The 26,401-nt window shown below is 38.8% G+C and overlaps 1 protein-coding gene across 3 annotated transcripts in view; it reads right to left on the reverse strand.

The window, feature by feature from the left end:
• Mlf (myeloid leukemia factor) overlaps positions 1–25,699 on the reverse strand; it is a 40,255-nt gene extending 14,556 nt beyond the window's left edge. Inside the window, exons 1-2 of one of the 3 annotated variants that reach the window (XR_010851389.1) lie at positions 25,449–25,678; positions 15,171–15,366 (exon numbers count right to left, since the gene is read on the reverse strand). Coding sequence is in view for 2 of the 3 variants with exons in the window: in XM_067095136.1 (XP_066951237.1) it covers positions 15,171–15,366; positions 25,449–25,501 (249 nt within the window). In the remaining variant the exon portion in view is untranslated. Of the gene's footprint in view, positions 1–15,170; positions 15,367–25,448 lie in introns of all 3 variants that reach the window. The other 2 variants (XM_067095136.1, XM_067095137.1) reach the window with 2 other exon arrangements.
• Positions 25,700–26,401: the final 702 nt, after the last annotated feature.

Consider the following 26,401-nt stretch of genomic DNA (forward strand, 5'->3'; position numbering starts at 1 on the left):
TCCTTCCTTTCATATGAAACAGCCTTTGTACAGAGAGTGACAACCTTTCACTGCAGAGGGCGCACGTTCTTCCTTCCGATAATTACCACATTTATTTATACTCGGTCACAAATCTCTTTTCCTTCTATCAAGTTTGAACAAGTTTTTCAGACACTGGAGGCTTTATTACCGACGCGATTTTCTATATAATTAACTGCCTGCAAAATGTGCGTAGCTGTGAAAATGTGTGGCATGCTAAAAAAAAAAAAAAAAACTGATTCCAGACAACAGATTTCACGTAGTTCAGGAATTTCAATGTCTTTGTGGTGATGTTTATTAAATGGGAACCACTCAATAAACATCATTATTATTGTTATTATTACACACAACTGCACTTTATTTTTTCCACGGCTAAATTTAGCGAGAGAGAACGCGCAAGCAAAACGTTCTTCTAACCATACAAAACCATCCATAACATGAATGTATACATTTTAAAATACACAGTGAGAAAGCAATCGTCTCGTGAATTATCTACACTGAACATTCAGCATCCATAAAAGTCTATTATCAACTCCATTAGTCAATATACGAACTTATTTCAATAAACATTCGTCAGAACAGGTCTACCCAGTAAACTGCAAACGTCATATACGAAATACTCGCGTTTTTTATGCTTGTTCAGTCTAATAGATACGTTGTTTTTATGTACTCAAATAAATTATTAGGTAGTCGAATAGGTGCGTGAAAATCAAATGGTAAAAGGGCACAGTAGACATAACGAAGATTCAAAAATAAAAAAAATAAAAAGCTGAAGATACTCTTCTCTCTTCTTTCTGTATTTCCCTTCCTAATGAACACCATATTCTTTTGGAAGCTTGAATTTCAAGTCAATGGCCCCTGTGGTCTTGTTCCATAGGACTAGGGTTCATCTTCTAAATATAATAATAATAAAACTCGTTTAAAAACGCCTCACGGTAAACTCCACCACGACACGAACCAAGGAAAACGGGAATTCGATACTCGAAAGAAGGAAAACGGATCATTTGACAATATAAGGGCGAAAATATTCAAACTCGATCGAGGAAAAGGAAGGAGAAGCACTGGTCGCCAGTTTCCGACTCCGCTGACATCACGCAACAAGGAAAGGAGGTCAGTGATGTCACGAAGCAAGAGAGGTGACGGACGTCCTTGTCCCCGAAGGAACAGCAGCCTCAGTCGGCACAATCCGCATTCCGATGCGATTTGTGCAGGTCGGATCAGAAGTTCTCTGTTGTGGCGAAGACCCGCCGTAAGGTATGGAGCAGTGGTAAGTGGGTTCTTTATTTCATAACTTCCCCGCTTTTGCTTTTATTTTGCTCTGCAGTTCGTGGCTTACGTAATAAATGATTCTTTGTTTTTTTCAGTCTACGTCGAATCTATTTTATCCGTACAAGATTCCTTCTTCTATATTTCCAGTCTACAACTCTCATTCTTCTCTACCCGTAATAAATGATTCTATTTTTTTTCTGTCTACGACGAGTCTTTCATTCTATTCTATCCGTATAAGATTCTATCTTCCATTCTTTACTATTATACGGCAATTCTTTCATTCTTTACTATCCGTAAAAGATTCTTCTATTTTTCCAGTCTATGATGATTCTTTCATTCTTTTCTACCCGTAAAATATTCTTTCTTCAATTTTTCCGGTCTACGATGATTCTATAATTCCTTACTATCCGTAAATTATTCTTTCTTCTATTCTTCCAGTCTACGATGATTCTGTAATTCCTTACTATCCGTAAAAGATTCATTCTTCTATTTTTCCAGTCTACGATGATTCTTTCATTCTTGTCTACCCGTAAAATATCCTTTCTTCCATTTTTCCAGTCTACAACGGTTCTTCCGTTCTTTGCTAACCGAAAGAGAAGCTTTCTGCTAATTCTCCATTCTGCAACGACTCTTTCATTCTTTTCTGTTCGCAAAAGATTCTCTCTAAAACCGCAAAAAAAATATTCTCTCTACAACTATCTCAATCCACGTCAATTCTTTCGTTCCGTTCCATTCGCCTGCGCAGAACACTGCAACGTTTTGATTCCAAGTCCAATCGAGTTCACGAAGCCACAGGTGGAAATGACCTCGTCTCCTAATCCCTGAATAAATGAAGACGTTGATCGATACCTCGTGCCATATCCGGCCCCCCACACACTCTCTGACGGCAGAAAGGAGTTCCACTGGAATTCGTCTGTTGTAAACGCGGGAAGTTTTTACGCCGTAGTATACAAACGCTGGAATGCACTGAAGTGTATATATAAAAATATATATATATATATATATATATATATATATATATATATATATATATATATATATATATATATATATATATATATATATATATATATATAGTAGGTTGCAGTTATCCTTAGAAGTTGAAATGTATTCGAGACTGTAAATAAAATCTCCACAGAGAGAGAGAGAGAGAGAGAGAGAGAGAGAGAGAGAGAGAGAGAGAGAGAGAGAGAGAGAGAGAGAGAGAAAGTAGTAGTTGTAGTTGTTTTCAGAAGAAGAAATGTATTCGAGACTGTAAATAAAAAGAGAGAGAGAGAGAGAGAGAGAGAGAGAGAGAGAGAGAGAGAGAGAGAGAGAGAAAGTAGTAGCAGTTGCATTTGTTTTCAGAAGCTGAAATGTATTCGAGACTGTAAATATAAAGTCCAGAGAGAGAGAGTATGTTTCCAGAAGCTGAAATGTATTCGAGACTAAATAAAATGTCCACAAGGAGAGCCAGAGAGAGAGAGATTACTGCCCACCTCCATACACCCACACGGCACAAAAGTAAAAGTACAAGCGTCACAATTCTTTTATGCCACAGCAAACGAAACCAACCCGGCATCCGGGAGGGATCTGATAAAATCAAATTGAATCAACTACGATCATAGAATGGAACTGGATTATTAAATTTAGGCTGGGACCTAAGAGGTCATTCACCGCTGAAAATAATGTTGTAATAAGCCTAACTGTTGGGTGAGGATGGAAAGTAGTAAGACGGAAGGGGATATGAACGGAGGTACAGTAAAAGGAAGGAAAGGGGTTGCAGCCAGGGGACGAAGGGACGCTGCAAAAAAAAAAATATATATATATGCCTACAGTCCACCGCGTGAGGTACTATCCCCCCTACGGGAGGAAATGAAAAATGAGTTTGCCTAACAACAAAATGATTAGATTGTTGTATGAATTAAAATGTTACAATCGGTGCATGTAAAAGCTATACTACCTAAAAAAAATAACTGGATATATGTCAAACTTACATCATACAAAATACGAGTAAATATCAAAACCAAAGGAAACCATAAGGAATAATATAAATAAAGATAGAAATGATAATACCAAAGGAAATGAAAGGAGTTGGCCGCACGAACAGTGAGAATGAAAGACTCGCTGAAGTCAAAAGCGTTGAAGGAAACTAATCGTAATATAAAAGGAATAGAGAGAGAGAGAGAGAGAGAGAGAGAGAGAGACGTAAACAAACGTTTCCTTTCCCCGTCGCAAAATCATATGGACAGAGACAGCAGGTTATTAAAAAAAAAAAACATTCACAGTAGCACGAGTCTTGAAGTGGAGAAACAAATCCACAGTTAGTATGGGTACCAATATATTTAAATACAAATCTATACGAAGAGCTTTCGGGAATCTGATCGATTCCCATTTCTGAAAAGGGGAATCGAACAGAATCCCAAGAGCTCTCTGTAGAGATTTGTAAATATATTTGTAGACATACGTAAGTGTGGATTTTTCTCCACTTCAAGACTCAAGCTACTGCGAGTCATTTTTTTTTTTAAATTAGCAATTAACAGTACAAACAGCGCTTTCAATCTGCAGGGATAACACAAAATCTTGAATTGTTTCGCCTAAGAACGGGTAGACCACGGAAAAACAACACAACCACCACTGCCTTTATTTACCGACTGCTGAAAACTAGCTGAAGTGAAAAGTAGAAACCTCCCACAAAATCTGCATCATACGCCTTCACAGAAACTCATCCGCAACACGTCTAATCCCCTACACACAGCACAGTAGTAGTAGTAGTAGTATATCTTAGTTTAACCAGACCACTGAGCTGATTAACAGCTCTCCTAGGGCTGGCCCGATGGATTAGATTTACTTTACGTTGCTAAGAACCAATTGGTTACCTAGCAACGGGACCTACAGCTTATTGTGGAATCCGAACCACATTATAGCGAGAAATGAATTTCTATCACCAGAAATAAATTCCTCTTATTCTTCATTGGCCGGGCGGAGATTCGAACTCGCGGCCAACAGAGCACAGTTACCTTCATATAAATATTCCCTTAGTTGAGAAAAATCAAGTCTCCACTAGCTCCAGGTAAAAAAAAAATCCTATTAAACAACTCCGACATGTTTCAGACAATCAATCCCACTTCGGAAACTTAACTCCACCTCCGTTCACCCCGCTATGGAAGCTCCTTCCATTAAAACAGGGGGTCCCCAAAACCTAGGATATTATGGCCCTTCTTTGCCAAAGGGCCTTCTCTCTTTCAAGCTATGAGTCACACAGGCCTGGCCACACACCATCTGCCCGGACCTTGCTAACCTTACTGGGAACAGGTCCCTTGTACCTGTGTAACAAACACCTCAGTTCACTACAGCTGACAGGTACGAGTCCATCTATTTACAGAGAGAGAGAGAGAGAGAGAGAGAGAGAGAGAGAGAGAGAGAGAGAGAGAGAGAGAGAGAGAGAGAGAGAGAGAGAGCGATAAATAGCCTGGTCGTCCCAGAGGATTAAAAAGTAACCAGGCAACGCGACGCCAGATATATTTTATGGGAGGCATTTTCTCTCTGCCTCTCATGGGTCGTTAAAATCGACAAGTATCCAAGCATAAATTTGGGGTTGAATTTGTTGCGTGAGAGAGAGAGAGAGAGAGAGAGAGAGAGAGAGAGAGAGAGAGAGAGAGAGAGAGAGAGAGAGAGAGAGAGAGAGAGAGAATAACTGAACATATGAGAAAAATATGAAGAACAGAAATAAGATCAACAAAAACCAAGACTAAAGGAGTGACTATTTAAATTACGACCTCTCTCTCTCTCTCTCTCTCTCTCTCTCAGACGAGTTTCAGGATCTCCTGCCAGATGACCCAAGACGTGGCGCCAATGGTCAGCTTTGTGATTCCAAGCAGGGTCACAATTCTAAATCGACCCGGCAAGGCCTCGACGAGGCAAGCTACTGAAATCAGTAACAGAATTTGTATCAAATGTTAAGGCCTCGACGAGGTAATCTACTTGACTCATTAACAGAATTCGCATCAATTTTGAGGCCTCGACGTGGTAATCTACTTGACTCAGTAACAGCATTCGCCCCCTAATGCTCAGGCCTCGATGAGGTAAAATACTGAAATTAATAACAGAATTTGCATCATAATGCTATGGCCTCGACGAGGTAACGAACTGAAATCTGTAACACAATTAGCATCAAATGTTAAGGCCTCGACAAGGTAATCTACTTGACTCAGTAACAGAATTCGCACCCTATTGTTGAGGCCTCGACGAGGTAAAATACTGAAATCAGTAACAGAATTCGCATCATAATGTTGAGGCCTCGAAGAGGTAATCTACTTGACTCCGCAACAGAATTAGCATCATAATGTTGAGGCCTCGACGAAGTAACCTACTGAAAAAAGTAACAACTCACAAAATGCTAATGCCTCGACGAGGTAGCCTAGAGGCAAATCCTTTGCAGAAAGAACATGTAGAAGCTAGATGTCTCCACAAAACAATGAGTCAGTGATGTCATTTCCGGGAAGATTAACAATCAATGAAAGGTTAATCATTTCCGAACTGCAACAGAGAGAGAGAGAGAGAGAGAGAGAGAGAGAGACTCGTACACTACAAGTGTAAAATGTTTACGGTTTTAACAGGTGGTCTAATCAACGTATAGCATGATACTGACCTGATTTGAAAGCGCACACATGCTCACTGATTTTGTCTCAATTAGCTGACCAAGTTAGAGCGCCAGAAACTACAAAATTATTTCCCGTGCTTTTGTGAGAATCCCGTTTAAATCTCGGTCCTCACCATGGGCTCTCGTCGGTACGAGTGGAATGTACCAAAGGTCAGTTGGGAATGAATAAAAAAAACCGATTCACTTATAATTAAATCAATTGGGTCTTGTGCCATGTGTCAGGTGCTCAAATCAAGAATGGTCTCACACAAGGCTCCTTCCTGTTCGATCGAGATGGCCTGTGGAAGTACGGGACTCTTTCTGTCTTATGAACAGGCGATACAATCGAGTCCTGTACACGGTGAGTAAACCCAATTGTCGAAAGAGGCGAAAGATCTCCGGCAAGAGCTTCGGAACTTTTCTGCTTCCGTGTTCCATTTGACTTACGAGCTCCCTTTGGGATTAAGCCAGACCATCACCATCGCCTTGTTTCCATCGGAATAGAATAGAATATAGAATTTAGGCTAAGCGCTGGGACTTTGAGGTCATTCGGCGCTGAAAGGTAAATTGACATTAAGAAGTTTGAAAAGTGTAACAGTAGGAAAACCTCGCAGTTGCACTATGAAATAACTGTTAGAGAGGGTGGAAAGTCAGGTGGAAGAAAGAGAATATGAACGGAGATACAGTAAAAGGAACGAAAGAGGTTGCAGCTACGTGCCGAAGGACGCTGCAAAGACCCTCAAGTAAAAGCCTATAGTGGCAGCATTACTAAAAGTCCTTTTACTGTACCTCCATTCATATTCCCTTTCTTCCATCTTGCTATCCACCTTCTCCTAACAATTATTTCAAAGTGCAACAGCGAGGGTTTCCTCCTGTTACACCTTTCGAACCTACCAATTTCCTTTCCAGCGCTGAATGACCTCACGGGTTCCAGCGCTTGACCTTTGACCTAAACTCTATATTCCATTCCATAGGCTCTACCTTGAAGAAATTGATAATCTCAAGAACGAGACCGAAGATAATGTGTTCTAGGACGTGACAGGACTTCTTGCTCTTAAAGGAGAAATGTCAATCATTTTTTTTTCCGGCGTCAAACACCCGAAGTGGCGCAAACTTTCAGAATGCAATCAATGAGTATTCGGTGTGTTCATATCATTCACTACTAGCACCACTATAGAAAAAAGTACCTTCTTAATTCGCACACACACAGAGAGAGAGAGAGAGAGAGAGAGAGAGAGAGAGAGAGAGAGAGAGAGAGAGAGAGAGAGAGAGAGAGAGAGAGAGAGAGAGAGAGAGAGAGAGTTTTAGCTTTCATTACTCGAAAAACTACCTCTTTATTCGGGAGAGAGAGAGAGAGAGAGAGTTGATAGTTTTCATCATCTGAAAAACTACCTCAATGAGAGAGAGAGAGAGAGAGAGAGAGAGAGAGAGAGAGAGAGAGAGAGAGAGAGAGAGAGAGAGAGAGAGAGAGAAGCCTTAGGTCTAGACCGTAACCAGAATAACAAAAGCTAAACCTCTCTAAAGGCCACTGCCCCCGTAAGACGGGGGGCTGGAACCCCCTTCCCACCCCACCCCCCCACCACTAAAGGAGAGAAGCCCTTCCGTACGGGCAAACGAAGTTAAGAGAAATGCACATGAATAATGAATAATGACACTGCCATAAATAGTGACGAGAGGCGGGCCACGGAGAGAGAGAGAGAGAGAGAGAGAGAGAGAGAGAGAGAGAGAGAGAGAGAGAGAGAGAGAGAGAGAGTTCCCTTCCCTAAACACGGCAACTCTTTTGAAATTCTAATGGCAGAAGTGTTATGGCTTTAGGACCCCAACACTGCCAAATTTGGTGATTAAAAAAAAAAAGAGAGAAAAAGACAAAGGAAAAGCGAAAAAAAGAAAAAATAAGGAAAAGGAGAACAAAGAAAAATGAAAAAAGGAAAAATGAAAAAAGAAAAAATAAGGAAAATGAGAAAAAAGAAAAGGAAAAAATTAAAGAAAAAACAAAAACGAAAAAATGGAAAGAAAAAATAAGGAAGAAAAGGAAAAAAGGTAAAATAGAAAAAAAAGAAATATACAGAAAGAAGAAAGAACAATAAAAAAAGTTACCCTTCGCACGAAAATACCATAAAATTTCTCGTAATCAGTGTAAATAATTTCCAAGACTTGAAAGATGACACACGAGTGAAAGCCCTAAGTTATGTCGGGATTAAAATTGGACAATTCCCAAACTGCAGTAGTGCCAATGTGGGGGCCCTGAAACTACATTATTACTGTGTGTGTGTATGTGTGAGAGAGAGAGAGAGAGAGAGAGAGAGAGAGAGAGAGAGAGAGAGAGAGAGAGAGAGAGAGAATGTATTTTTAACCCCTTTACAAGACGAAAACACGAAGGCAAGCCAGCAAGCAAAACTTAGCAACAGCGACCGGAGCAGACATCATTTTTGGCGACCCAGAAGCCCCGAATTCGGACACAATCCGAGCAGGCCCACAAAACGCTCCCTGATCGAGATGCCAGGGGTTTACGTCGAACGCGGAAGGGTACACAATCGACTTCCTGTTGTCTCCGGACGGCGTACCTAAATACGGGCGTACAAGCAATTTCCTGTTGCCTTCAGGAGGTGTGCGAAGGTACGGACGTACAAGCAAATTCCTGCTGTCTTCTGAAGACGGAAGTACGGCCGTACAAGAAATTTTCTGTTATCTTCAGATGACGTATGTGAGTACGGGCGTACAAACAACTTCCTACTGTCTTCAGAGGACGTGCGTGAGTACGGGCGTACAAGAAATTTTCTGTTGTCCTCAGATGACGTATGTGGGTACGGCCGTACAAGCAACTTCCTGTTGACTTCAGAGGACGTACGTGAGTACGGGCGTACAAGAAATTTTCTGTTGTCCTCAGATGACGTATGTGGGTACGGCCGTACAAACAACTTCCTGTTGACTTCAGACACGTACGTAAGCACGGACGTACAAGCAACTCCCTGTTGTCTTCAGACCACGTACATAAGCACGGGCGTACAAGCAACTTCCTGTTGTCTTCAGACCACGTACTTAAGTACGGGCGTACAAGCAACTTCCTGCTGTCTTCAGAAGACGTACTTAAGTACGGGCATACAAGCAACTTCCTGCTGTCTTCAGAAGACGTACGTGAGTACGGGCATCCGATCGTCAGGTTCTATTCTCTGAAACATTCGGGAGGAACCGGAAACTGACGGGGAAAGAACGCTGCCAATTAAGACGGCCTTTAGATAAATAAACAAAGACGGGTAATTCTACGGAAGACTTGCGCGCGGATATGTTGTTTATAAGTGATTTTTTTTTTCTTTTTGACTGAGCAACATACAAAAGGGTGTAGAAAGATGATGCAACACGTTGCTGCCTCAAGACAGGCTTTAGATAAATAAAAAAAGTGAGATAGTTTATAATTTTTTTTATTGAGTAATACACAAAAGGTGTGAATGATGAGGTACAGGTGAGGCAACTTGAGGAATTTACCGTCTTTTGTTTATATTTTTAGTTAATAATTCCCCTAGAGGGACTGATAATAAACACGGCGTCTCACGAAGCTTTTCAACGTAAAAACATACACAGAAGACAACGGTATATTTCTCACATTATGTCGATAAACTTTTTAGATCCATGTCATTTGTACTACATCATACACACCCTTTTCCATGTTGTTCAGCCAAAAACGTTGATAAATAATATCTATATCTCCCTGCGGAGCTATTCCTTAGAATGACCTAAAAAAAGAGTATTAAGAAATGCACCATTTTCAAATATTCTCATCACTATCCACGTTTGACTTCTCTGCGAGAAATAAAAATCCAGCACATTTATCGATACTTTCGATGCTCCCCAAACGATATCTTCTAATATAAAGCACGATTTCCAAAAGCACAATAACTCTTATTACACAGTTATTCCTGAGAAAGCATTAAGAAATGCACCATTTTCAAATCTTCACACAACTGTCCTCATCTGACGTCCGACTTCTCTGTAAAAAAAAAAAAAACATTCACCGCACTTGATCACTTTCGACGCACCCGAAACGATATCTTGTAACACAAGCACGATTTCAAGAAGCACAAGAACTCTTATCACGCAGTTATCGCTGTTATTAGAATATCATCTCGAGTGAATGCAAGCCAACAAAATCAAAAATAAAAGAGGGACTCCAGCGACACCACAGTCCACCGATGAACCGCAACCAGTCGCTCTGGCCGAACAACAACGAGTGGTCTCAAATGTTAGAAGAAAACACCTTTGAACAACTCGCTCCACATGAGCTACACACACAGAGAGAGAGAGAGAGAGAGAGAGAGAGAGGATCTTGGTTTGAAGCGAGGGAAGTTTAGATGTTGGACGCATGTAAGTTAGGTCTCTCTCTCTCTCTCTCTCTCTCTCTCTCTCTCTCTCTCTCTCTCTCTCTCTCTCTCTCTCTCTCTCCACAAATATATATAGTTACCGCCTAATACCTAACGTGTATTACTTGGATAAAAAAAAAAATAGGTCGATGCTAATCACATCACACGCCCAAAATAAACTTTCACAATTCGTATTGGCGCCTCCCCCGCCCCCCAACGCAAGCTGCAACAAACAAAAGAGTACGGAACTCTTAAATCAGAACAAAAAAAAACAAACACACACACACACACTTATACCTCTATTTACAAATACACCTCTATTTACAAACCCACATTGAACTTATACCTCTATTTACAATATAATTTACCTCTGTTCACAAACCCACAAGCGACTTATACCTCTATTTGCAAACCCACAATATGGACTTATCCTCTATTTACAAACCCACACGCGTCCAATACCTCTGTTTATGATATACCTCCCTTTACAAACCCACACACAGCTTAGACCTCTATTTACAATATACCTCCCTCTATCGACCCACAAGCGACTTACACCTCTATTTGCTAAACACCTCTACTTGCAAACCCACACGCGGCGTGGGATATAGGAAGAATATACCTCTATTTACAAACGTCCCAATTTGCATGCAACAGGTGAGGGTAAATAGCGCAGTTTAACTGAAGACGGGATTGACATATGCTAAGGGGGGGGGGGAGTTTGGGACGGTGGAGAGGGGGGGGAAGGGGTAAGGTGTGGGTGTATCAAGTGGTCGTAACCCTGTTTTTTTTCTTCTTCTTCTTCTCCGGTTCAGCCTTGGATTGGTATTTGCATACTGTAGGTAAACATGAGACTGAATCCAACTATTTTGCATTTTATTGAAAAAAGAACGCTGGTTTGAATAAAATTACTGTATATTTTATTAAAAGAAAGAACTCATGTTTGAATTCATCTATCATACATTTTACCTTTTAATACAATCACAGACAAGTTTCTGGAACCAACCATTATACATTTTAATACGCACAAGAACCCATGTTTGTAATCACACTGTTATACATTTTACATTTTAATAAATAAAAGACCGTATATTTGAATCATACATTTTACATTTTAATATAAAGAATCAGTTTTTGAAACCAGCTGTCATACACGATACATTCTATCAAAATATATTAAAAATACCAGACTCGCTTCCTGAATCGAATTATTGTATATCATACATACTATTTCATCACATCAATTGTAACCTACTAACGATATTACTAGACAGATTAAGAAAAGTCTACGAAGGTTCTAGAAACTACGACACATAAAAGAAAGAGTCACAAAGCTCAAAAAAAAAATATAATTAAAGCAAATTAAAATCTCCTACGAAAGGTCTATATATATATAATATTTTGTTTCTGAACTCGCCTCACCTCCACCCTGTTTCCTAGATATGCTTGAATCGATCGAATTCTCTCTCTCTCTCTCTCTCTCTCTCTCTCTCTCTCTCTCTCTCTCTCTCTCTCTCTCTCTCTCTGTACAAGAGACAGAAACCTGTATCTTCCCATACTCGGTTCCTAATAAAGTGGACATACAATAGTCTCTCTCTCTCTCTCTCTCTCTCTCTCTCTCTCTCTCTCTCTCTCTCTCTCTCTCTCTCTCTCTCTCTCTCTCAAAACTAGAACGATAGAAACCTATACCTTTCCATGCTCGATTCCTGATTAACGTGGACGTATACATTTCTCTCTCTCTCTCTCTCTCTCTCTCTCTCTCTCTCTCTCTCTCTCTCTCTCTCTCTCTCTCTCTCTCTCAAAACTAGAACGATTAATGCTCGATTCCTGATTAACGTGGACGTATACATTTCTCTCTCTCTCTCTCTCTCTCTCTGAACAAGAAACAAGAACGATAGAAACCTACACCTTTCCATGCTCGATTCCTAATTAATGTGGACGTATACTGAGTGTGTATGTGTACAAGAGATAGAAACCTATATCTTTCCATACTCGGTTCCTAATTAAATTCTCTCTCTCTCTCTCTCTCTCTCTCTCTCCAAGGTACACTTTCTGAATCCTGAAATCACACCACCTGACTGTAAGGTGGTTGTAGTGATTAAGCAGGTATACTACTGTCTACATAGGTATGAACCTAATTATGATGCCCGTGGTCATAATACGATCATCTCAGTTTAAACCAGTGGTTCTTGACCTTTTAATTACCACGCCCCCTCTACGAGTTAGTCCTTCCCTCCAAGCGCAGCGCCCGCCCCCCTTGCATCTATGAGCATAATTTCCTCCCAGATTTAAAAAAAAAAATAAAAAAAAAGAGAAAGAGGAGGTATAGTTAGATAAATAGATACATAGACTATAGGATTTAGGTCAAAGGCCAAGCGCTGGGACCCATAAGGTCATTCAGGGCTGAAACGGATATTGACAGCAGAAAGGTTTGAAAGGCGTAACAGGAGGATAACCTCGCGGTTGCACTATGAAACTACTGTTAGGAGAGGGTGGAAAGCAAGACGGAAGAAAGAGAACATGAGCAGAGGTACAGTAAAAGGAATGAAATGGGTTGCAGCTAGGGGACGAAGGGACGCTGCAAAAACCTTTAGTAATGCCTACAGTGCACCGCATGAGGTACACTGAGTAGTAGATTTTTCCATAAACTTCTGAATGTTAGGCCCTCACTCTTGTTAAGAGAATAAGAAGAGAATAACGAATTACAGAGTTTTTTAATTTTCCCTACGGCGGCTCGCGCCTGCCCTGGAAATTGCTGACACCCCCCCTCACCCCGTTAAGAACCACTGGTTAAAAGCAACCACGTCAGTCCAGGCCGCTCTGAAGGAAAAACCCCGGCGGCTCATGAAAGCTAGATAACATCTACTTGCACAGAAACGTTTACTGGTTTTCAAATGTAAACTTTCCTGGTATTTTTTTTATACTTGTCTACTCTTTATCGATCCCTGCCCCCCCTTTCGACTGAACCTTGATCAAACAAAATCTGGAGAATATATAAATACACACACGCATATATATTTATACAAACACAAAAAAACAAACAAACAAACAAACCCCTACATACATACATATACATACGCATGTATATACCCCTGACCTGAAATAATAATAATTATTATTATTATTATTAGTATTATTATACTGAATAAGAATGGGAGAAGGATCATATACATATACAGTATAATATACAAAAACATGACAAAATAAGTGTTCTTAAATACCATTTTTTTATTCAGAGGTAACTGCTTGTACATTAATGCTACGTTCTTATAACATTTTAGCTTTTGAATCTGACAATTCCTTTGTCTTCAATAACCATCCATTCTCGTTTCTTTAATTATCCCTTATCAGTTCTTACTCTTTCGTTTTAATCATTAAGTCTCTCTCTCTCTCTTTCTCTCTCATCATTCAACGATTTTGAACCTCCCGTGATCCTTCTCCCATTCTTATTCCGTAATAATAATAATAATAATAATAATAATAATAATAATAATAATAATAATAATAATAATAATATTAACAATAATGTGTAGAACTCTCAATGCCGAGAACAGGAGTAATTCTATATAAGGTCCACAATAATATATCAATGGTAGAATATGAGACTTGATGAAAATGTATAAAAAGCTTTCGAACCCTATCCTGGGTTCATCTTCGGGACTGAAGATGAACCCAGGATAGGGTTCGAAAGCTTTTTATACATTTTTATCGAGTCTCACATCCTTCTGATATATTATTGTGGACCTTATACAAAATACAATAATAATAATCTTTATTTCAGCCCAAGGCCAAGTACAATGCACACAATCTAGATACACGAGATAAAATTATAAAAAAGATAATTGGCAACACCCAGTTGCTGAAGCCATACTCAAAATGGTATTCATAATAATGGTAACGAGCGTAATACTATTAAAAATAATGTATTAAAAATCTACCATTATACATAGTAAACTATATATTTCTATACTGTGAATTCCTTAGCACTGAAAAGTCAAAATATTAAAAATTATAATTGAAAAAGCATCGCAAAAACAAATAATTTCCAGCTAGGGACCACCTTAGATGGTTACAGAAGTCAGGTCCAGAATTCTTAATACGAAAATTGAAGAAAAAACGAATCTCGGCAAAAGTAATTAGAAGCACGAATCACTTCCCTCCTCTAAAATATCTTCTCTTCAGGAAGCCTTGTGTTAAGCCTAAAATTGCTTCTGGGATGGCTGGGTCGTTATCAAATAGTTATCAAACCGTTAGTTATCAGGCACTTTGGAGCTCATATGATCCGACTGATGTACAGGTAGTTGTCACTGATATCGACGTTCGATTGTGTTCAGATAAGAACGGACACAATAAGAACGTAGGACATAGGCTTACGGCAGGACTTTTGAACCCTGATGGATGCATGCGTACATACTGTATATACATATACATAAACAGACACATGCATACATACACACTTGTTACTTACGTTAAAGTTCTTAACTAGATTAAGTATAACTGCCTTACTACTTACACTCTTCGCTGGTCTGTTCCTTCTCGACACTATATATATATATATATATATATATATATATATATATATATATATATATATATATATATATATATATATATATATATATATATATATATATATCTGTGTGTAGGTTGCTTTTGTTATTGACATTATTGTTCTTAATTAACTAGAATGTAGAATGGAAGCAATTACCTTACCTTTTGCATTTTTTCAATCTGGCCTCTATACAGTGTACATACATACATATATAATCTACAAATATGGTGTGTGTGTGCTTTGAAACAAACACCAAACAAACAAGAAAGCCGGCAACGACACAATCACAACAATAAAAGAACAAGCCAACAAAAACAAAAAAAATTAAACTCATCATCCTCGGGTGGGCACTCACCATGGAACTCATGAGGGTGCCCATGGTGGGGATTGCCAGGGCGGAGAACGGCTCCCTCGGCCGAGCCGCCCGCGGCTGGCGACGCCCCTGGGTGAGGGCCGGGAAGGGGGAGGGCACGAAGAAGGGGTTCCCTTCGAAGGGGTCCATCATCGAGTTCATCATCTGGTCCATCTGACGCATCATCGAGCGATGGCTCCTGCGGGAAGAGAAGGGGGAAAAAATGTAGAATTAAGGACACAGGTCGAGAGCTGGGTCCTATGAGGCCATTCAGCGCTAAAAGAAAAAAGGGCATTGAGGGGCCATTGGCTTGAACTTCAAGCTTTCAATTATTATTATTATTATTATTATTATTATTATTATTATTATTATTCAGAAGATGAACCCTACTAAAATGGATTGACCTTACAATCAATGATGTGGTGACAATGGATAGGCCTTACAATCAATGATGTGGTGACAATGGTTATACCTTACAATCAATGATGTGGTGACAATGGATAGGTCTTGCAATCAATGATGTGGTGACATTGGATAGGCCTTACAATCAATGGTGACTGGTTATACCTTACAATCAATAATGTGGTGACAATGGATAGACCTTACAATCAACGATGTGGTGACAATGGACAGACCTTACAATCAATGATGTGGTGACAATGGATAGAGAGAAAACCAACAAACTCATAACAATGAAGCCTGGAATAAAATAACAATCCTTCAATCTACATGTGCAAAAGACATGTCAACATCTCGTCATATAAGACTCCTTCTTACTACCTCTAACGAGACGGTAATGTTTTCAATGTCTGTCTGTTACCAGGGGCAACACAAGAAAGTTGTGTGGGGACTTTTTTTTTTTTTGAAAATTTCACCGGCAAACTGGACTGGACGGACGAAGGGTTTTATAAGGAAAATCAACCAGGAAAACAAAGACAAAAGGTGGTGACTGTCTCAACACAAGTGTGCCTGTCTTTTCATGAGCCTGGGAGACCATCACGCAAGCACGCACACACACACACACACAAACATACACAAACCCTTAATTAAACCTTAAAATAAGCTATTCCCCATTTTATTCCCAGCTACAGCTGTGATCCTGATGTATATTTAAACGGCTGTGAATTGCCAAGTGTTCGTTGATGGGGAAGTTTTCTATCCACTTTCAACTATTTCAATAGTCAATATTTTTTGACAGAAAGTGAAGATCAAACAAAATGGAAATGTTCATATACAGCTATTTCTGGAAACCTGAAATACCACGAAGTTAATAATGAACTGCCAAAGGGGTCTTCAGTGCCAATGAGGTGAGATGGGTCTCTCTTTCTCTCTCTCTCTCTCTCTCCGGGAAAACATTAAACGTCACTTTTCTCAAACCTCTGTATGTATTAAAAAATATTGTTCAGATTTCCTTCAATGCAATTTTATTCAAGTTCAGTTCCCTTCAATACAATTTCTCTCAAGTTTATTTCCTTCAATGCGATTTCATTTAATCGAATATCAGATCATTCTTCAGTGAGACACTTCATTTCCCAAAAAGAATTCATCTGAAAAACATTAGAGACAACTTGAAGAGGGCCATCTGAACACAACTCTGAATACCACCTCTAGCCTATCAGGTAGTTCAATAAGCCCCCTCTGGTACTACGGAGACAAGAGAAACAACCTTAATTGTCAAATGAAAGCGTGGGAAATGGTGTCAAGGAATGTCCCTAAAATATAAAGAAGATATGCCATGACATTTAATCCCTCAATGGTGAAGTGTAACAGAAAGTCCAGCCAAGCAATAGGTTAATGCAACTTTTGTTTGTTCCATGTTACTTCCTGACGGCAATCAGTAACAGCTTCTATTAGTCGTCAAAAAGTTCAACTTTCACAGGCAACTACAACTGTGTTTATGTCCATTGCAACCATATGCACATACAGTATAACATACTACATATATGTATACACTATTATTAAGTTCCTCATTGGACGGGTTGGTATCGTTCTCGGCTAGCACTCTGCTGGGCCTGCATTCGACTCTCTGACCGGCCAATGAAGAATTAGAGAAATTTATTTCTGGTGATAGAAATTCATTTCTCGTTATAAAGTGGTTCGGATTCCACAATAAGCTGTAGGTCACGTTGCTAGGTAACCAACTGGTTCTTAGCCACGTAAAATAAATCTAATCCTTTGGGCCAGCCCTAGGAGAGCTGTTAATCAGCTCAGTGGTCTGGTTAAACTAAGGTATACTTAACTTATACACTATTATTATTGTCATTACTACTCAGAAGTTGAACCCTATTCATATGGAACAATGCCACAGGGGCCACTGGCTTGAAATTTAAGCTTCCAGAGAAAATGGTGTTCATTTGGAAAAAGTAACAGAAGGTAACAGGAAATACAGAGATCAGTTATGAAAAAAAAAAATTATGATTAATAAATATATAAAATGTAAGAAAACTATAAAAATACAAGGAGAATTTTTCTTCAAGGTAGTAATGCACAGGATCTTTGGTTGAACTGTTTAAAAGTTCCAATTGCACTACATGCATTTGGATAAAGTCAACCTCACCTACTCTAATACTGGAGCAGCCAATATAATAAGTGGATACACATATTCCTCAATCAAGTCTTATGCAAAATCCTGACTGCTTTAAAATAAACTATCTCAATTTCCTCCTTAGGACCACTTCAACTTGAATTAAAGACACTCCCCTGGCTCCTCCATACCATAAATACAGATTTACTTAAGAGTGTTGTGTATGAAATCTACAGAAATAGAAATAGAATATAGAATTTAGGGCAACGCCATTGCTGGGACCTATGAGGTCATTCAGCGCTGACATGGAAACTGACAGTAAAAAGGCTTGAAAGGTGTAACGGGAGAAAAACCTCACAGATGCACTATTAAAAATTTTATGAGGGTGGAAAGTACGATGGAAGAAAAAATATGAACGGAGGTACAGTAAAAGAATGAAAGGGGTTGCAGCTAGGGGCCAAAGGGACACTGCGAAGAACCTTAAGTAACAAATTCTGTCATCTAGCACGTACTTGATGCGTAAGCGATGCTTGAAACAGTCCTGCTTACTTGACTACTAAACACGTGATTCTTTGTATTCACACATACACTTACTTTACAGAAGAGTTAATCAGGCACTCTCTCCTTTCCTAGGTGCTTCCCAAGTCAGTCAGCAATGCAAGTCTGCATCTCTTTACCATTAAGGACATAGGGTACCATGAGGTCTCCATTTCTACTGAACACAGAATCTGGGACCATTCCATTCAAGAGGCATCTCCATTACCACTTTAATCATCCATAATCAAACAGTTTTCTTATTTTTGAGGAATTACTTCAAAACTGTTTGGCAAAATGTGCATGACTTAACAAAAACAAAACAGGGGACATTCTACTTGATAAACCACTACAGATTTTTATCAATTATCAATTGTGCATAACTAGTAATATGTAACACTAGTACTGCTAAGCTAGTAGAACAAACCTCCATGCTAGGAATTACCTTAATACACTAAAGTCTAAACTCCAATGAATATCTTTGATTTAAAAAAATTACTAAGAAACTAAACAATACCAATATACTTTACATATGTAAGACATATCAGCTGATAGCTATGATGTTTAGATATCAACACAAGTTTATCAACACAAGTTTCCGAGATTATGAAGTTAAATTTATCCTACCTACTGTTGTTTTTCACAAGGCCAGAAAAGAACAGAGACTTCTTTTCTGGAAGCACTGCATGGAAGATTTTGCAATTGATGTACAGTAAAAACAATTGATGTACAGTAAAATTTCATGAAAATGACTGTTGGCATATGAAAACTAACCCAATCGTTGCCACAATAATTTCAGAATGATTACAAAAACACTGCCTGAAATATTAACTATCCTTAAGAGTCAGTATAATTCATACCAAATAATTATATTGTATGAATAAAATGCTGCCGCCATCACCAATAACCTATCTATGTTGTAATGTTACTTCACAGACGCAAATTAATCTCCTGGCCAATACGGTGGATTTTAAGCAACATAATGCTTCAAGAAAGCAGAGCCTACCAGACAAATGTCAAATAAATTTCAATTCAAGGATAAACATAGGTTCAAGAGACCTCAATCCACGAGACATAGGCTATGTCTCTTAATATCCCAAGTGTTTACAGCTTCATCTGTTAGCAGACAGATGCCAAATCTTGAAATAGCTCACCTGAATGACTAACCTCCTGGGAATGAGACAACCCACGTGTTTAGACATAGTTGATGCAGCCCTTAGAAGAATGCAGGGAATGTTCACATGCTTGAGAGAATGTTGGTTTGTACATAAATGTAAGCTAAAGGTAACAGCAATGAAATATATGTACAAGCACCTCAAACATTAGGCTATATATAGGCTATAAATATTGTTTGCACCAACGACTACGGTATATATGGTCATGAAACTACAAGCCAAATGACCTACTGTACTTTCCAGCATCCTAATCTTGAACTGGAATTGGAATATGAGATTTAGGCCAAAGGCCAAGCACTGGTACCTATGAGGGCAGTCAATGCTGTAAGGTAAGTTCAGGGTAAAGAAGGTTTTAAAGGTTTTAAAGGTGTAACAGGAGGAAAACCTCCGTTACACCATGAAGTAATTGTTAGGAGACGGTGGAAAGTAAGATGGCAGGAAGATAATGTGAACAGGCCACAAGGACACTAAAAAGAACCTTAAGTAATGCCTACAGTGCACCTCTTGAGTAGCGTTGATAGCACTAGCCCCCCCACAGGGTCCTCTCTTAAAAGAAAATCATCTGTTTTTCAAATTACATTTCTCCACCAAGGAAACCACAGGACTGCATTTAATAAGCTGTTATTTTAATCCAAAACATATGTTCTTGTAATTCAAAATGTAATAAAACTGCATAAACTTTGTTTATTTCTTCTATGTTATCCTTTGTGAAATAGACTTAATAAATGGTGCTCCTCTTGCAAAGTCCATGGTGAAATTAATCATAACAAGCATATTGAATGAGGCTTGAGATTTGTTGTAGCTTTCAGCTGACTATAACTTCGCGAGGGAACTGCCGGAACTGGAGAACTATGATGTGGTAGGATACATCTTATAAGAAGTCTCATTTGTACTTCGTTTTACATCCTTAAACTATCGCGAAGAATATAGTTGGTAACGCTGTAATGTATTCTTAATTTCTACATTAACCTATCCAAGAGATGACAGGCTAATATGCTGGTGTCCTGGTCATAACTGGAAGGCAATGCATGTGCCAAACCTTACAAAATTTTTCAACATTTTTAAGGATTCATTTACACGATTAGAGGTTCATATCTGGTTTTGAGTTTTTTAACCTCTCAAGAATAACAAATGACAAAACAGATTGCTCTGAAAGTTTCACTGCTCAAACTGATATAAAATAATGAAAGTGCCTGAGCAGTCCATGACCACAGCATATAAAGCTGAGGTAATAGTGTACAAAAAATTGGCCTCATATATCAAAATACAGTACAGCAACAGATGAGAGAGAGAGAGATGCTCATTATGAAGTGAGAGAAGGTAAAGGGAAATACAGAAATCGGAGGCCTTGCTTCATAAAAAAGAAAAAATAAATTAATAAATTAATAGATAAAATTGTATTAAAATGAAGGAGAATAACATTAGGACAGTAATGCCTTGCATCTTGCTTGGACTTTTGAAGTTCCCATTGCATGACATCCTCAGGAAGACTGTTCCAAATTGTTGTAATCCGAAACATTGTTGAAAATTGTAACAAAAACTTATTTTTAATCATTTGGGTGTCTTGTAAACGATGTAAACTGCATTTTTGTTGATTTTTTCATCAAAAATCCTCCAAATTTTGACCATTCTGCCTATTTTGGAGCCATACTTCTTCCATTGGATTGGCGTCGTAAGCCTGGAACATGAGTTGTAACTGGAAATAATGTTTGATGAATATATTTGAAGAGCGTCGTAAGCTGAGCCGGTCATAACCCGGGGACTGCTTGTAATGGTTCCCTGCCTCCCCCTAATGTTATACACATAACCCTAAGAGTATAGTACACCGTATGCTTAACAGATGTGACTTGCAATACATAAAACAAGAGTCAAAGAACACATTCAAGTTTACAGTATAAGCTACTTCACCAATATACACTATATTTAACGTTGAATATTTACATTAAAAATTCACTTTCATAAAACATAATCGGGCCATCTCTTCTTCAACAGCACAAAACAGTGGTACTGTATACTAAACAAGTCTCTGAAGATGCTCAGAGTCCTGTCTATCCCATGGATAAGTTTTACTTCTTTTATTTTAGTAGAATTTGAATTCTGTCCCCTGTATGGTCTTCTGCAACTTACATCTTAATTTGCGGTGCAAGAATTTTCGGAGCTGTATCAAAATACTTATCCCTGACCTAACAATCTCCTGACATAATTCTGTTCATTATCTGCTTTCAGACCTTCCCAGATTATACCAAAACACCACATAGTGCTAGATATGCAATTACAGTAAAACCCCCGTATTCGCGTTCTCACGATTCGCGGACTCACGTATTCACGGATTTCTGTGGAAAGTATCTACCCATTATTCGCGGAAAACTCGCCCATTTGCGGTATTTTTCACTGAGAAATATTCACGTATTACTGTATTTCTCATATTTTCATGAATAAATGCACTTTTTGTGATAAAACTATTAAAATACTCAAGTATAAGCATTTTTTGAGGGTTTTTCTTGTGTTTAAACTATCAAAATAGGCAGTTCTAAGTGTTTTTAGAGGGGTTTTAAGTTTTTGCAGATTTTAGCTATTCGCGGGGAGGTGCGGTACGCATCCCCCACGAATACGGGGGGTTTACTGTAATACTGTGCATGAACTATCAATGTTGGCCTTTGTTTTCTGTAAGTTTTACTCATGTTTTTACCAAATCATGGAATGATGTTCCTCATCCTGTAGTTGAATCACCCAACCAAAGAAATTCAAACTTGAGCAGGCTGACAAGTGGCTATCTTCATAGTTTGCAATATATCTTGTTTCATGTTCTTATTCATCTGATTTGTCATTAGTAATCTTATTAGTTTTTCCTTGCGATTTCCTTTTCATAGTTTATGCTTTTCCCCCCTAATTGGGCCCTTGTAATGCTAATAAATATACGAACACTGTCACTGAAATATGTACATATTCCACCAACGCAAAATTGGGCTGAAGAACATGAAATGATCCTCTCTTTTGATGATACGTGAAGCGAAGTACTGTATGTCCCAACACTTCTACAGACATGTGACATTAAATACTTATGTAAATACTGTACAATAAGGCATAAATTGGGTAACTTTCTGTATATGTATATGATGCTCTCTTTATGCATAATTTTTAAAATGTATATCCTTTCCCCTAATGTTTGTATAATGTGTCGAACTGAAACTGCAACTACATAGTACTTAAGGGAATTTGTTAAATGGCCAAAGACGCTACCTTTACAAATACATAGGGCAGTTTTCCATATCTTACATTTTAATTAACTTTCTCTAAATAAACGGAGGAATTCAACAGGTACCCAGTGAAACTGGCAACTGCCGGCAGTTAAGAAAAGAACTGCACACTCCTTTCTAATGTGATACCATGTGAGACTTTTCCTCCTCTCTTTATCCATATCAAAACGTATTCCTGTGTGTACCAAGTAATGCATAATATGATGTTACTGTAGTAGCAAATCTGCAATGTACAGTATAGCCTATGTTCTAGAATATTTATTTTTCATGTACTATTTAACGTTTGTTCTTTCTTGTGCTTTATACACTTGTATGCAAGTCTGGTGGTGAAAATCACATTAAAACTGAGGGCTACTGAACATGTCCTGGCTCCCGCCAGTTACCCACCAGAACATTTACCACCTTTTCTTATGTTTTTTGTTTATGATATCTACTGTCTTTTGTTTACGTTTTTACATTCATCCCAAGGGGTGATACTAAGCACAGCTACCATTTTTGCAGGTAACCTGGTACAGCAGTTATCGAACCAGAGGGGCACGGCAGTAGACTTTAGTTTTACCATGTCACTTGCAGATATTTCTTTCCAGTTCTGCTACACCATCATTCTTTTTCTCCTTTCATGTTTTTAGAAAAGGTCTCCCTATTCTTTTGTGCCTTAATCTAATAAATGATGTATTCAGTATCACTGAATTACATAACTACATATATATATAGTTCTCAATAATGCTAATATTTCTCACTGTTGAAACGTGGTTTTAAAACAATGTTTTTTATATGATTCTCAACTAGCCTAATATAATGCCTCCAAGTCTAACAAAGACATGCAACTCCCATGAGAAACATCACCTGCGAGGTCAGGTTAGGCTAAGGAGAGCAGTGGGGAGCAAAGGACCTGGCTCCAGAATAGGGTACAGCACCATAAATTGCATATTTTTGTTTACACTTACATTTTACTTTAAACCATTAACACATTTTGGACTTAAAAACATTTTCCTATGTTTTTCCATGTGCTATGAACATTTTTCGTTCACAAATAACCTAACCAACCACATCTGACCTAACATAATAACCTAACCTAACCTAGGGTACCAGGTCCTTACCCAAGTGCTTGACATTTTGCAGTACGTTAGGTCTTTTGCAAAGAGAACATACATCAGAAACATTCAAAGCACACATTAAAGCACAGGAAAATACCAAATTCTAAAGTACAGTCATTTGTATTTCTCCTAACATACGAACCTACGCTTTATATATGAAGTATGTACTCACGCTTGGCGTGCTTTGGTTGCTACTGAATTCTTTAAAAACATTTCTATGGTCGTGTGTGACCTGAGACGTCCTGACTCCTCCATTAAGCTTGCAGCTGCGTCCACCTTCACCAGAAAATGATGAGTTTAGAGTAATGTTATACCATACAGGATACACCACCATAATTTACGCCCCACTACTGATCGAAATAAGGGTTACTGTAACAGGTAAGCCAAGCATTTCAGACATAAATGAACATCATATGCTGACCAACCGAGTTCATTCTTCGATATTTTGGAAGAAACTAAACTACTCTTGGCAAATAAAAAAATTTTAAAAATGCAATGCACCGAAGTTTCTTTGGCGCAATCGAGTTTTCTGTACAGCATTTATAATCAAGGCCACTGAAAACAGATCTATCTTTTGGTGGTCTCGGCATAATGCTGTATGGGCCGCGGCCCATGAAACTTTAACCATGACCTGGTGGTGGCCTGTCCTATATCATTGCCAGAAGCAAGATTATGGCTATATTTAACCTTGAATATCATAAAAACTACTGAGGCTAGAGGGTTGCAATTTGGTATGTTTGATGACTGGAGGTGGATGATCGACATAGCAATTTGCAGCCCTCTAGCCTCAGTAGGTTTTTAAGATCTGAGGGTGGACAGAAAAAGTGCGGACGGACAGACAAAGCCATCACAATAGTTTTCTTTTACAGAAACTGAAAATAAAAAGCTATCGTTGTGCCCCTTAGGTTCGGTAACTATCATTACGTGTGCGAAATGGGTGCCACGTTCAGTACCAGCTCCTTAGGGCTGGGCGTAAAAACATAAAACAGAGACGGTAAATGTAAATCTAAACAAAAGACAAAAACATAAAAAAATGGTGGTAAATATTCCGGTCAGCGACTGGCTGGAACCAGGCCACAGCAGTAACCTTCAATATACTCTTTTCTTTTTGAACGAAGACATAAGCTGAACCAGACGCCCTAAATGGGCCTAGGCCTACTACCCAAAGACAGATGACGAAAACTCAACCTGATATTTAGGCCTAAGACATACCTAAACCTACTTTAGGAGAGTTATTCCCCGAAATGCATTTTTCCCCAGATTTCGCCCATGAAAATTTCGGCAATGAGGCCCTATCTTCAAAATAAAATTACCCAAGGTAATATTCCACCCCAGCCAAAGCTTCCAGATCGCCTTGGCCCAATTTCGAAGTCAGACCTATAGATTTTATTAGACTGCTAAGCACGGCCTTCGTCAGCGTAGGTCTAGCTCTACCTTCGGCTTACGTAAGCCTTCGGGCTAAATTCCCATCATGGAGTCGGAGGGACGACAGAAACCTAGATAAAAATCGATAAACCAATCCCCAAAACTCGAAAGACCTGCATCAAAATAAATAAAGATGATCGAAATTCTCCGCTGGCTCATATTGTGGTCAGCCTGGTGCGACTCCCCCCAACATGGCACACACCAACCCAAGGACCCCCCATCCCTCACATACATAAATATCACCCAAGAAACGCACTGGGAAAACTCACCCGAAGAAGGGGTCTTCGTCGAAGTCGCCCATTAACGACCCAAAGAGCGACATAACGCAAATGGGGGGGTGGGGGAGCTTAAAATCAAATCAATAAATAAGGCCGTCAACGCAAGCAAGGACTTCGGGGGAGTTCGTTCCTCCGCCTTCACTTGTTCATCGCACACTGCTCCCAGATTCCTCTTCTCTCTCTCTCTCTCTCTCTCTCTCTCTCTCTCTCTCTCCTTCTCCTCGGCCTTTGTAAACATGAATGAAGAAGGAAACGAATTGAGGATAATTATTACTTTAAAAAAAAATAAAAAACAACTCCATTCATAAAAAAAACAGTCAATGGGAAGCTCAAATCATTTTCTTTCTTCTTTTTCAATACTGAATGACGGTGCGCCTGAAATGTTCGCGAAATTAAAAGTCTTTTTCAGACAATTATTTGACCTTCATTTCGCTGTGACGTTATCGAACCAGTGACAATCGTCGCCTTCTATTTATCTAGAAATTTCGAGGTGGCGTGGCGCCACGGGTTAGTTACAAAGTGAATCGATATATATTTTTAGTATATAATAGTTTAGTGCAACGTGTGTTGGAGTCATAATTAGTTTAATTCTAACTTCAGGCTCGCAGGTTTTGCTGTGTTTAAGATGCCTTTGCTGAGCGGTGTATGCAATTCGCTGAAGAGAAATGGAGCTAGCAAATAATGTTTTTAATTTCATGAAGATAAATAGATTTCTTTTGAATAGGCTACCCTAGTACAACAAAATGTTGTTTTACGATGCCTTTGATAATAATTGTGTGCCGTTCTTTCTGTCCTTTTATACATGATGTAAAGGATCTTTTTATGCGTCTGAATAAAAAGAAGTCGACACTGATATCGCGCAATTTCTTAAGCTGGAGAACATGTTTTATATTCTAATTTTAAGTGAAGATCTCGCCTTCACATACTTACCCTGTGTTATTCAA

The sequence above is a fragment of the Macrobrachium rosenbergii genome, chromosome 51 (genome assembly GCF_040412425.1).
Source record: "Macrobrachium rosenbergii isolate ZJJX-2024 chromosome 51, ASM4041242v1, whole genome shotgun sequence".
Taxonomy (NCBI): domain Eukaryota; kingdom Metazoa; phylum Arthropoda; class Malacostraca; order Decapoda; family Palaemonidae; genus Macrobrachium; species Macrobrachium rosenbergii.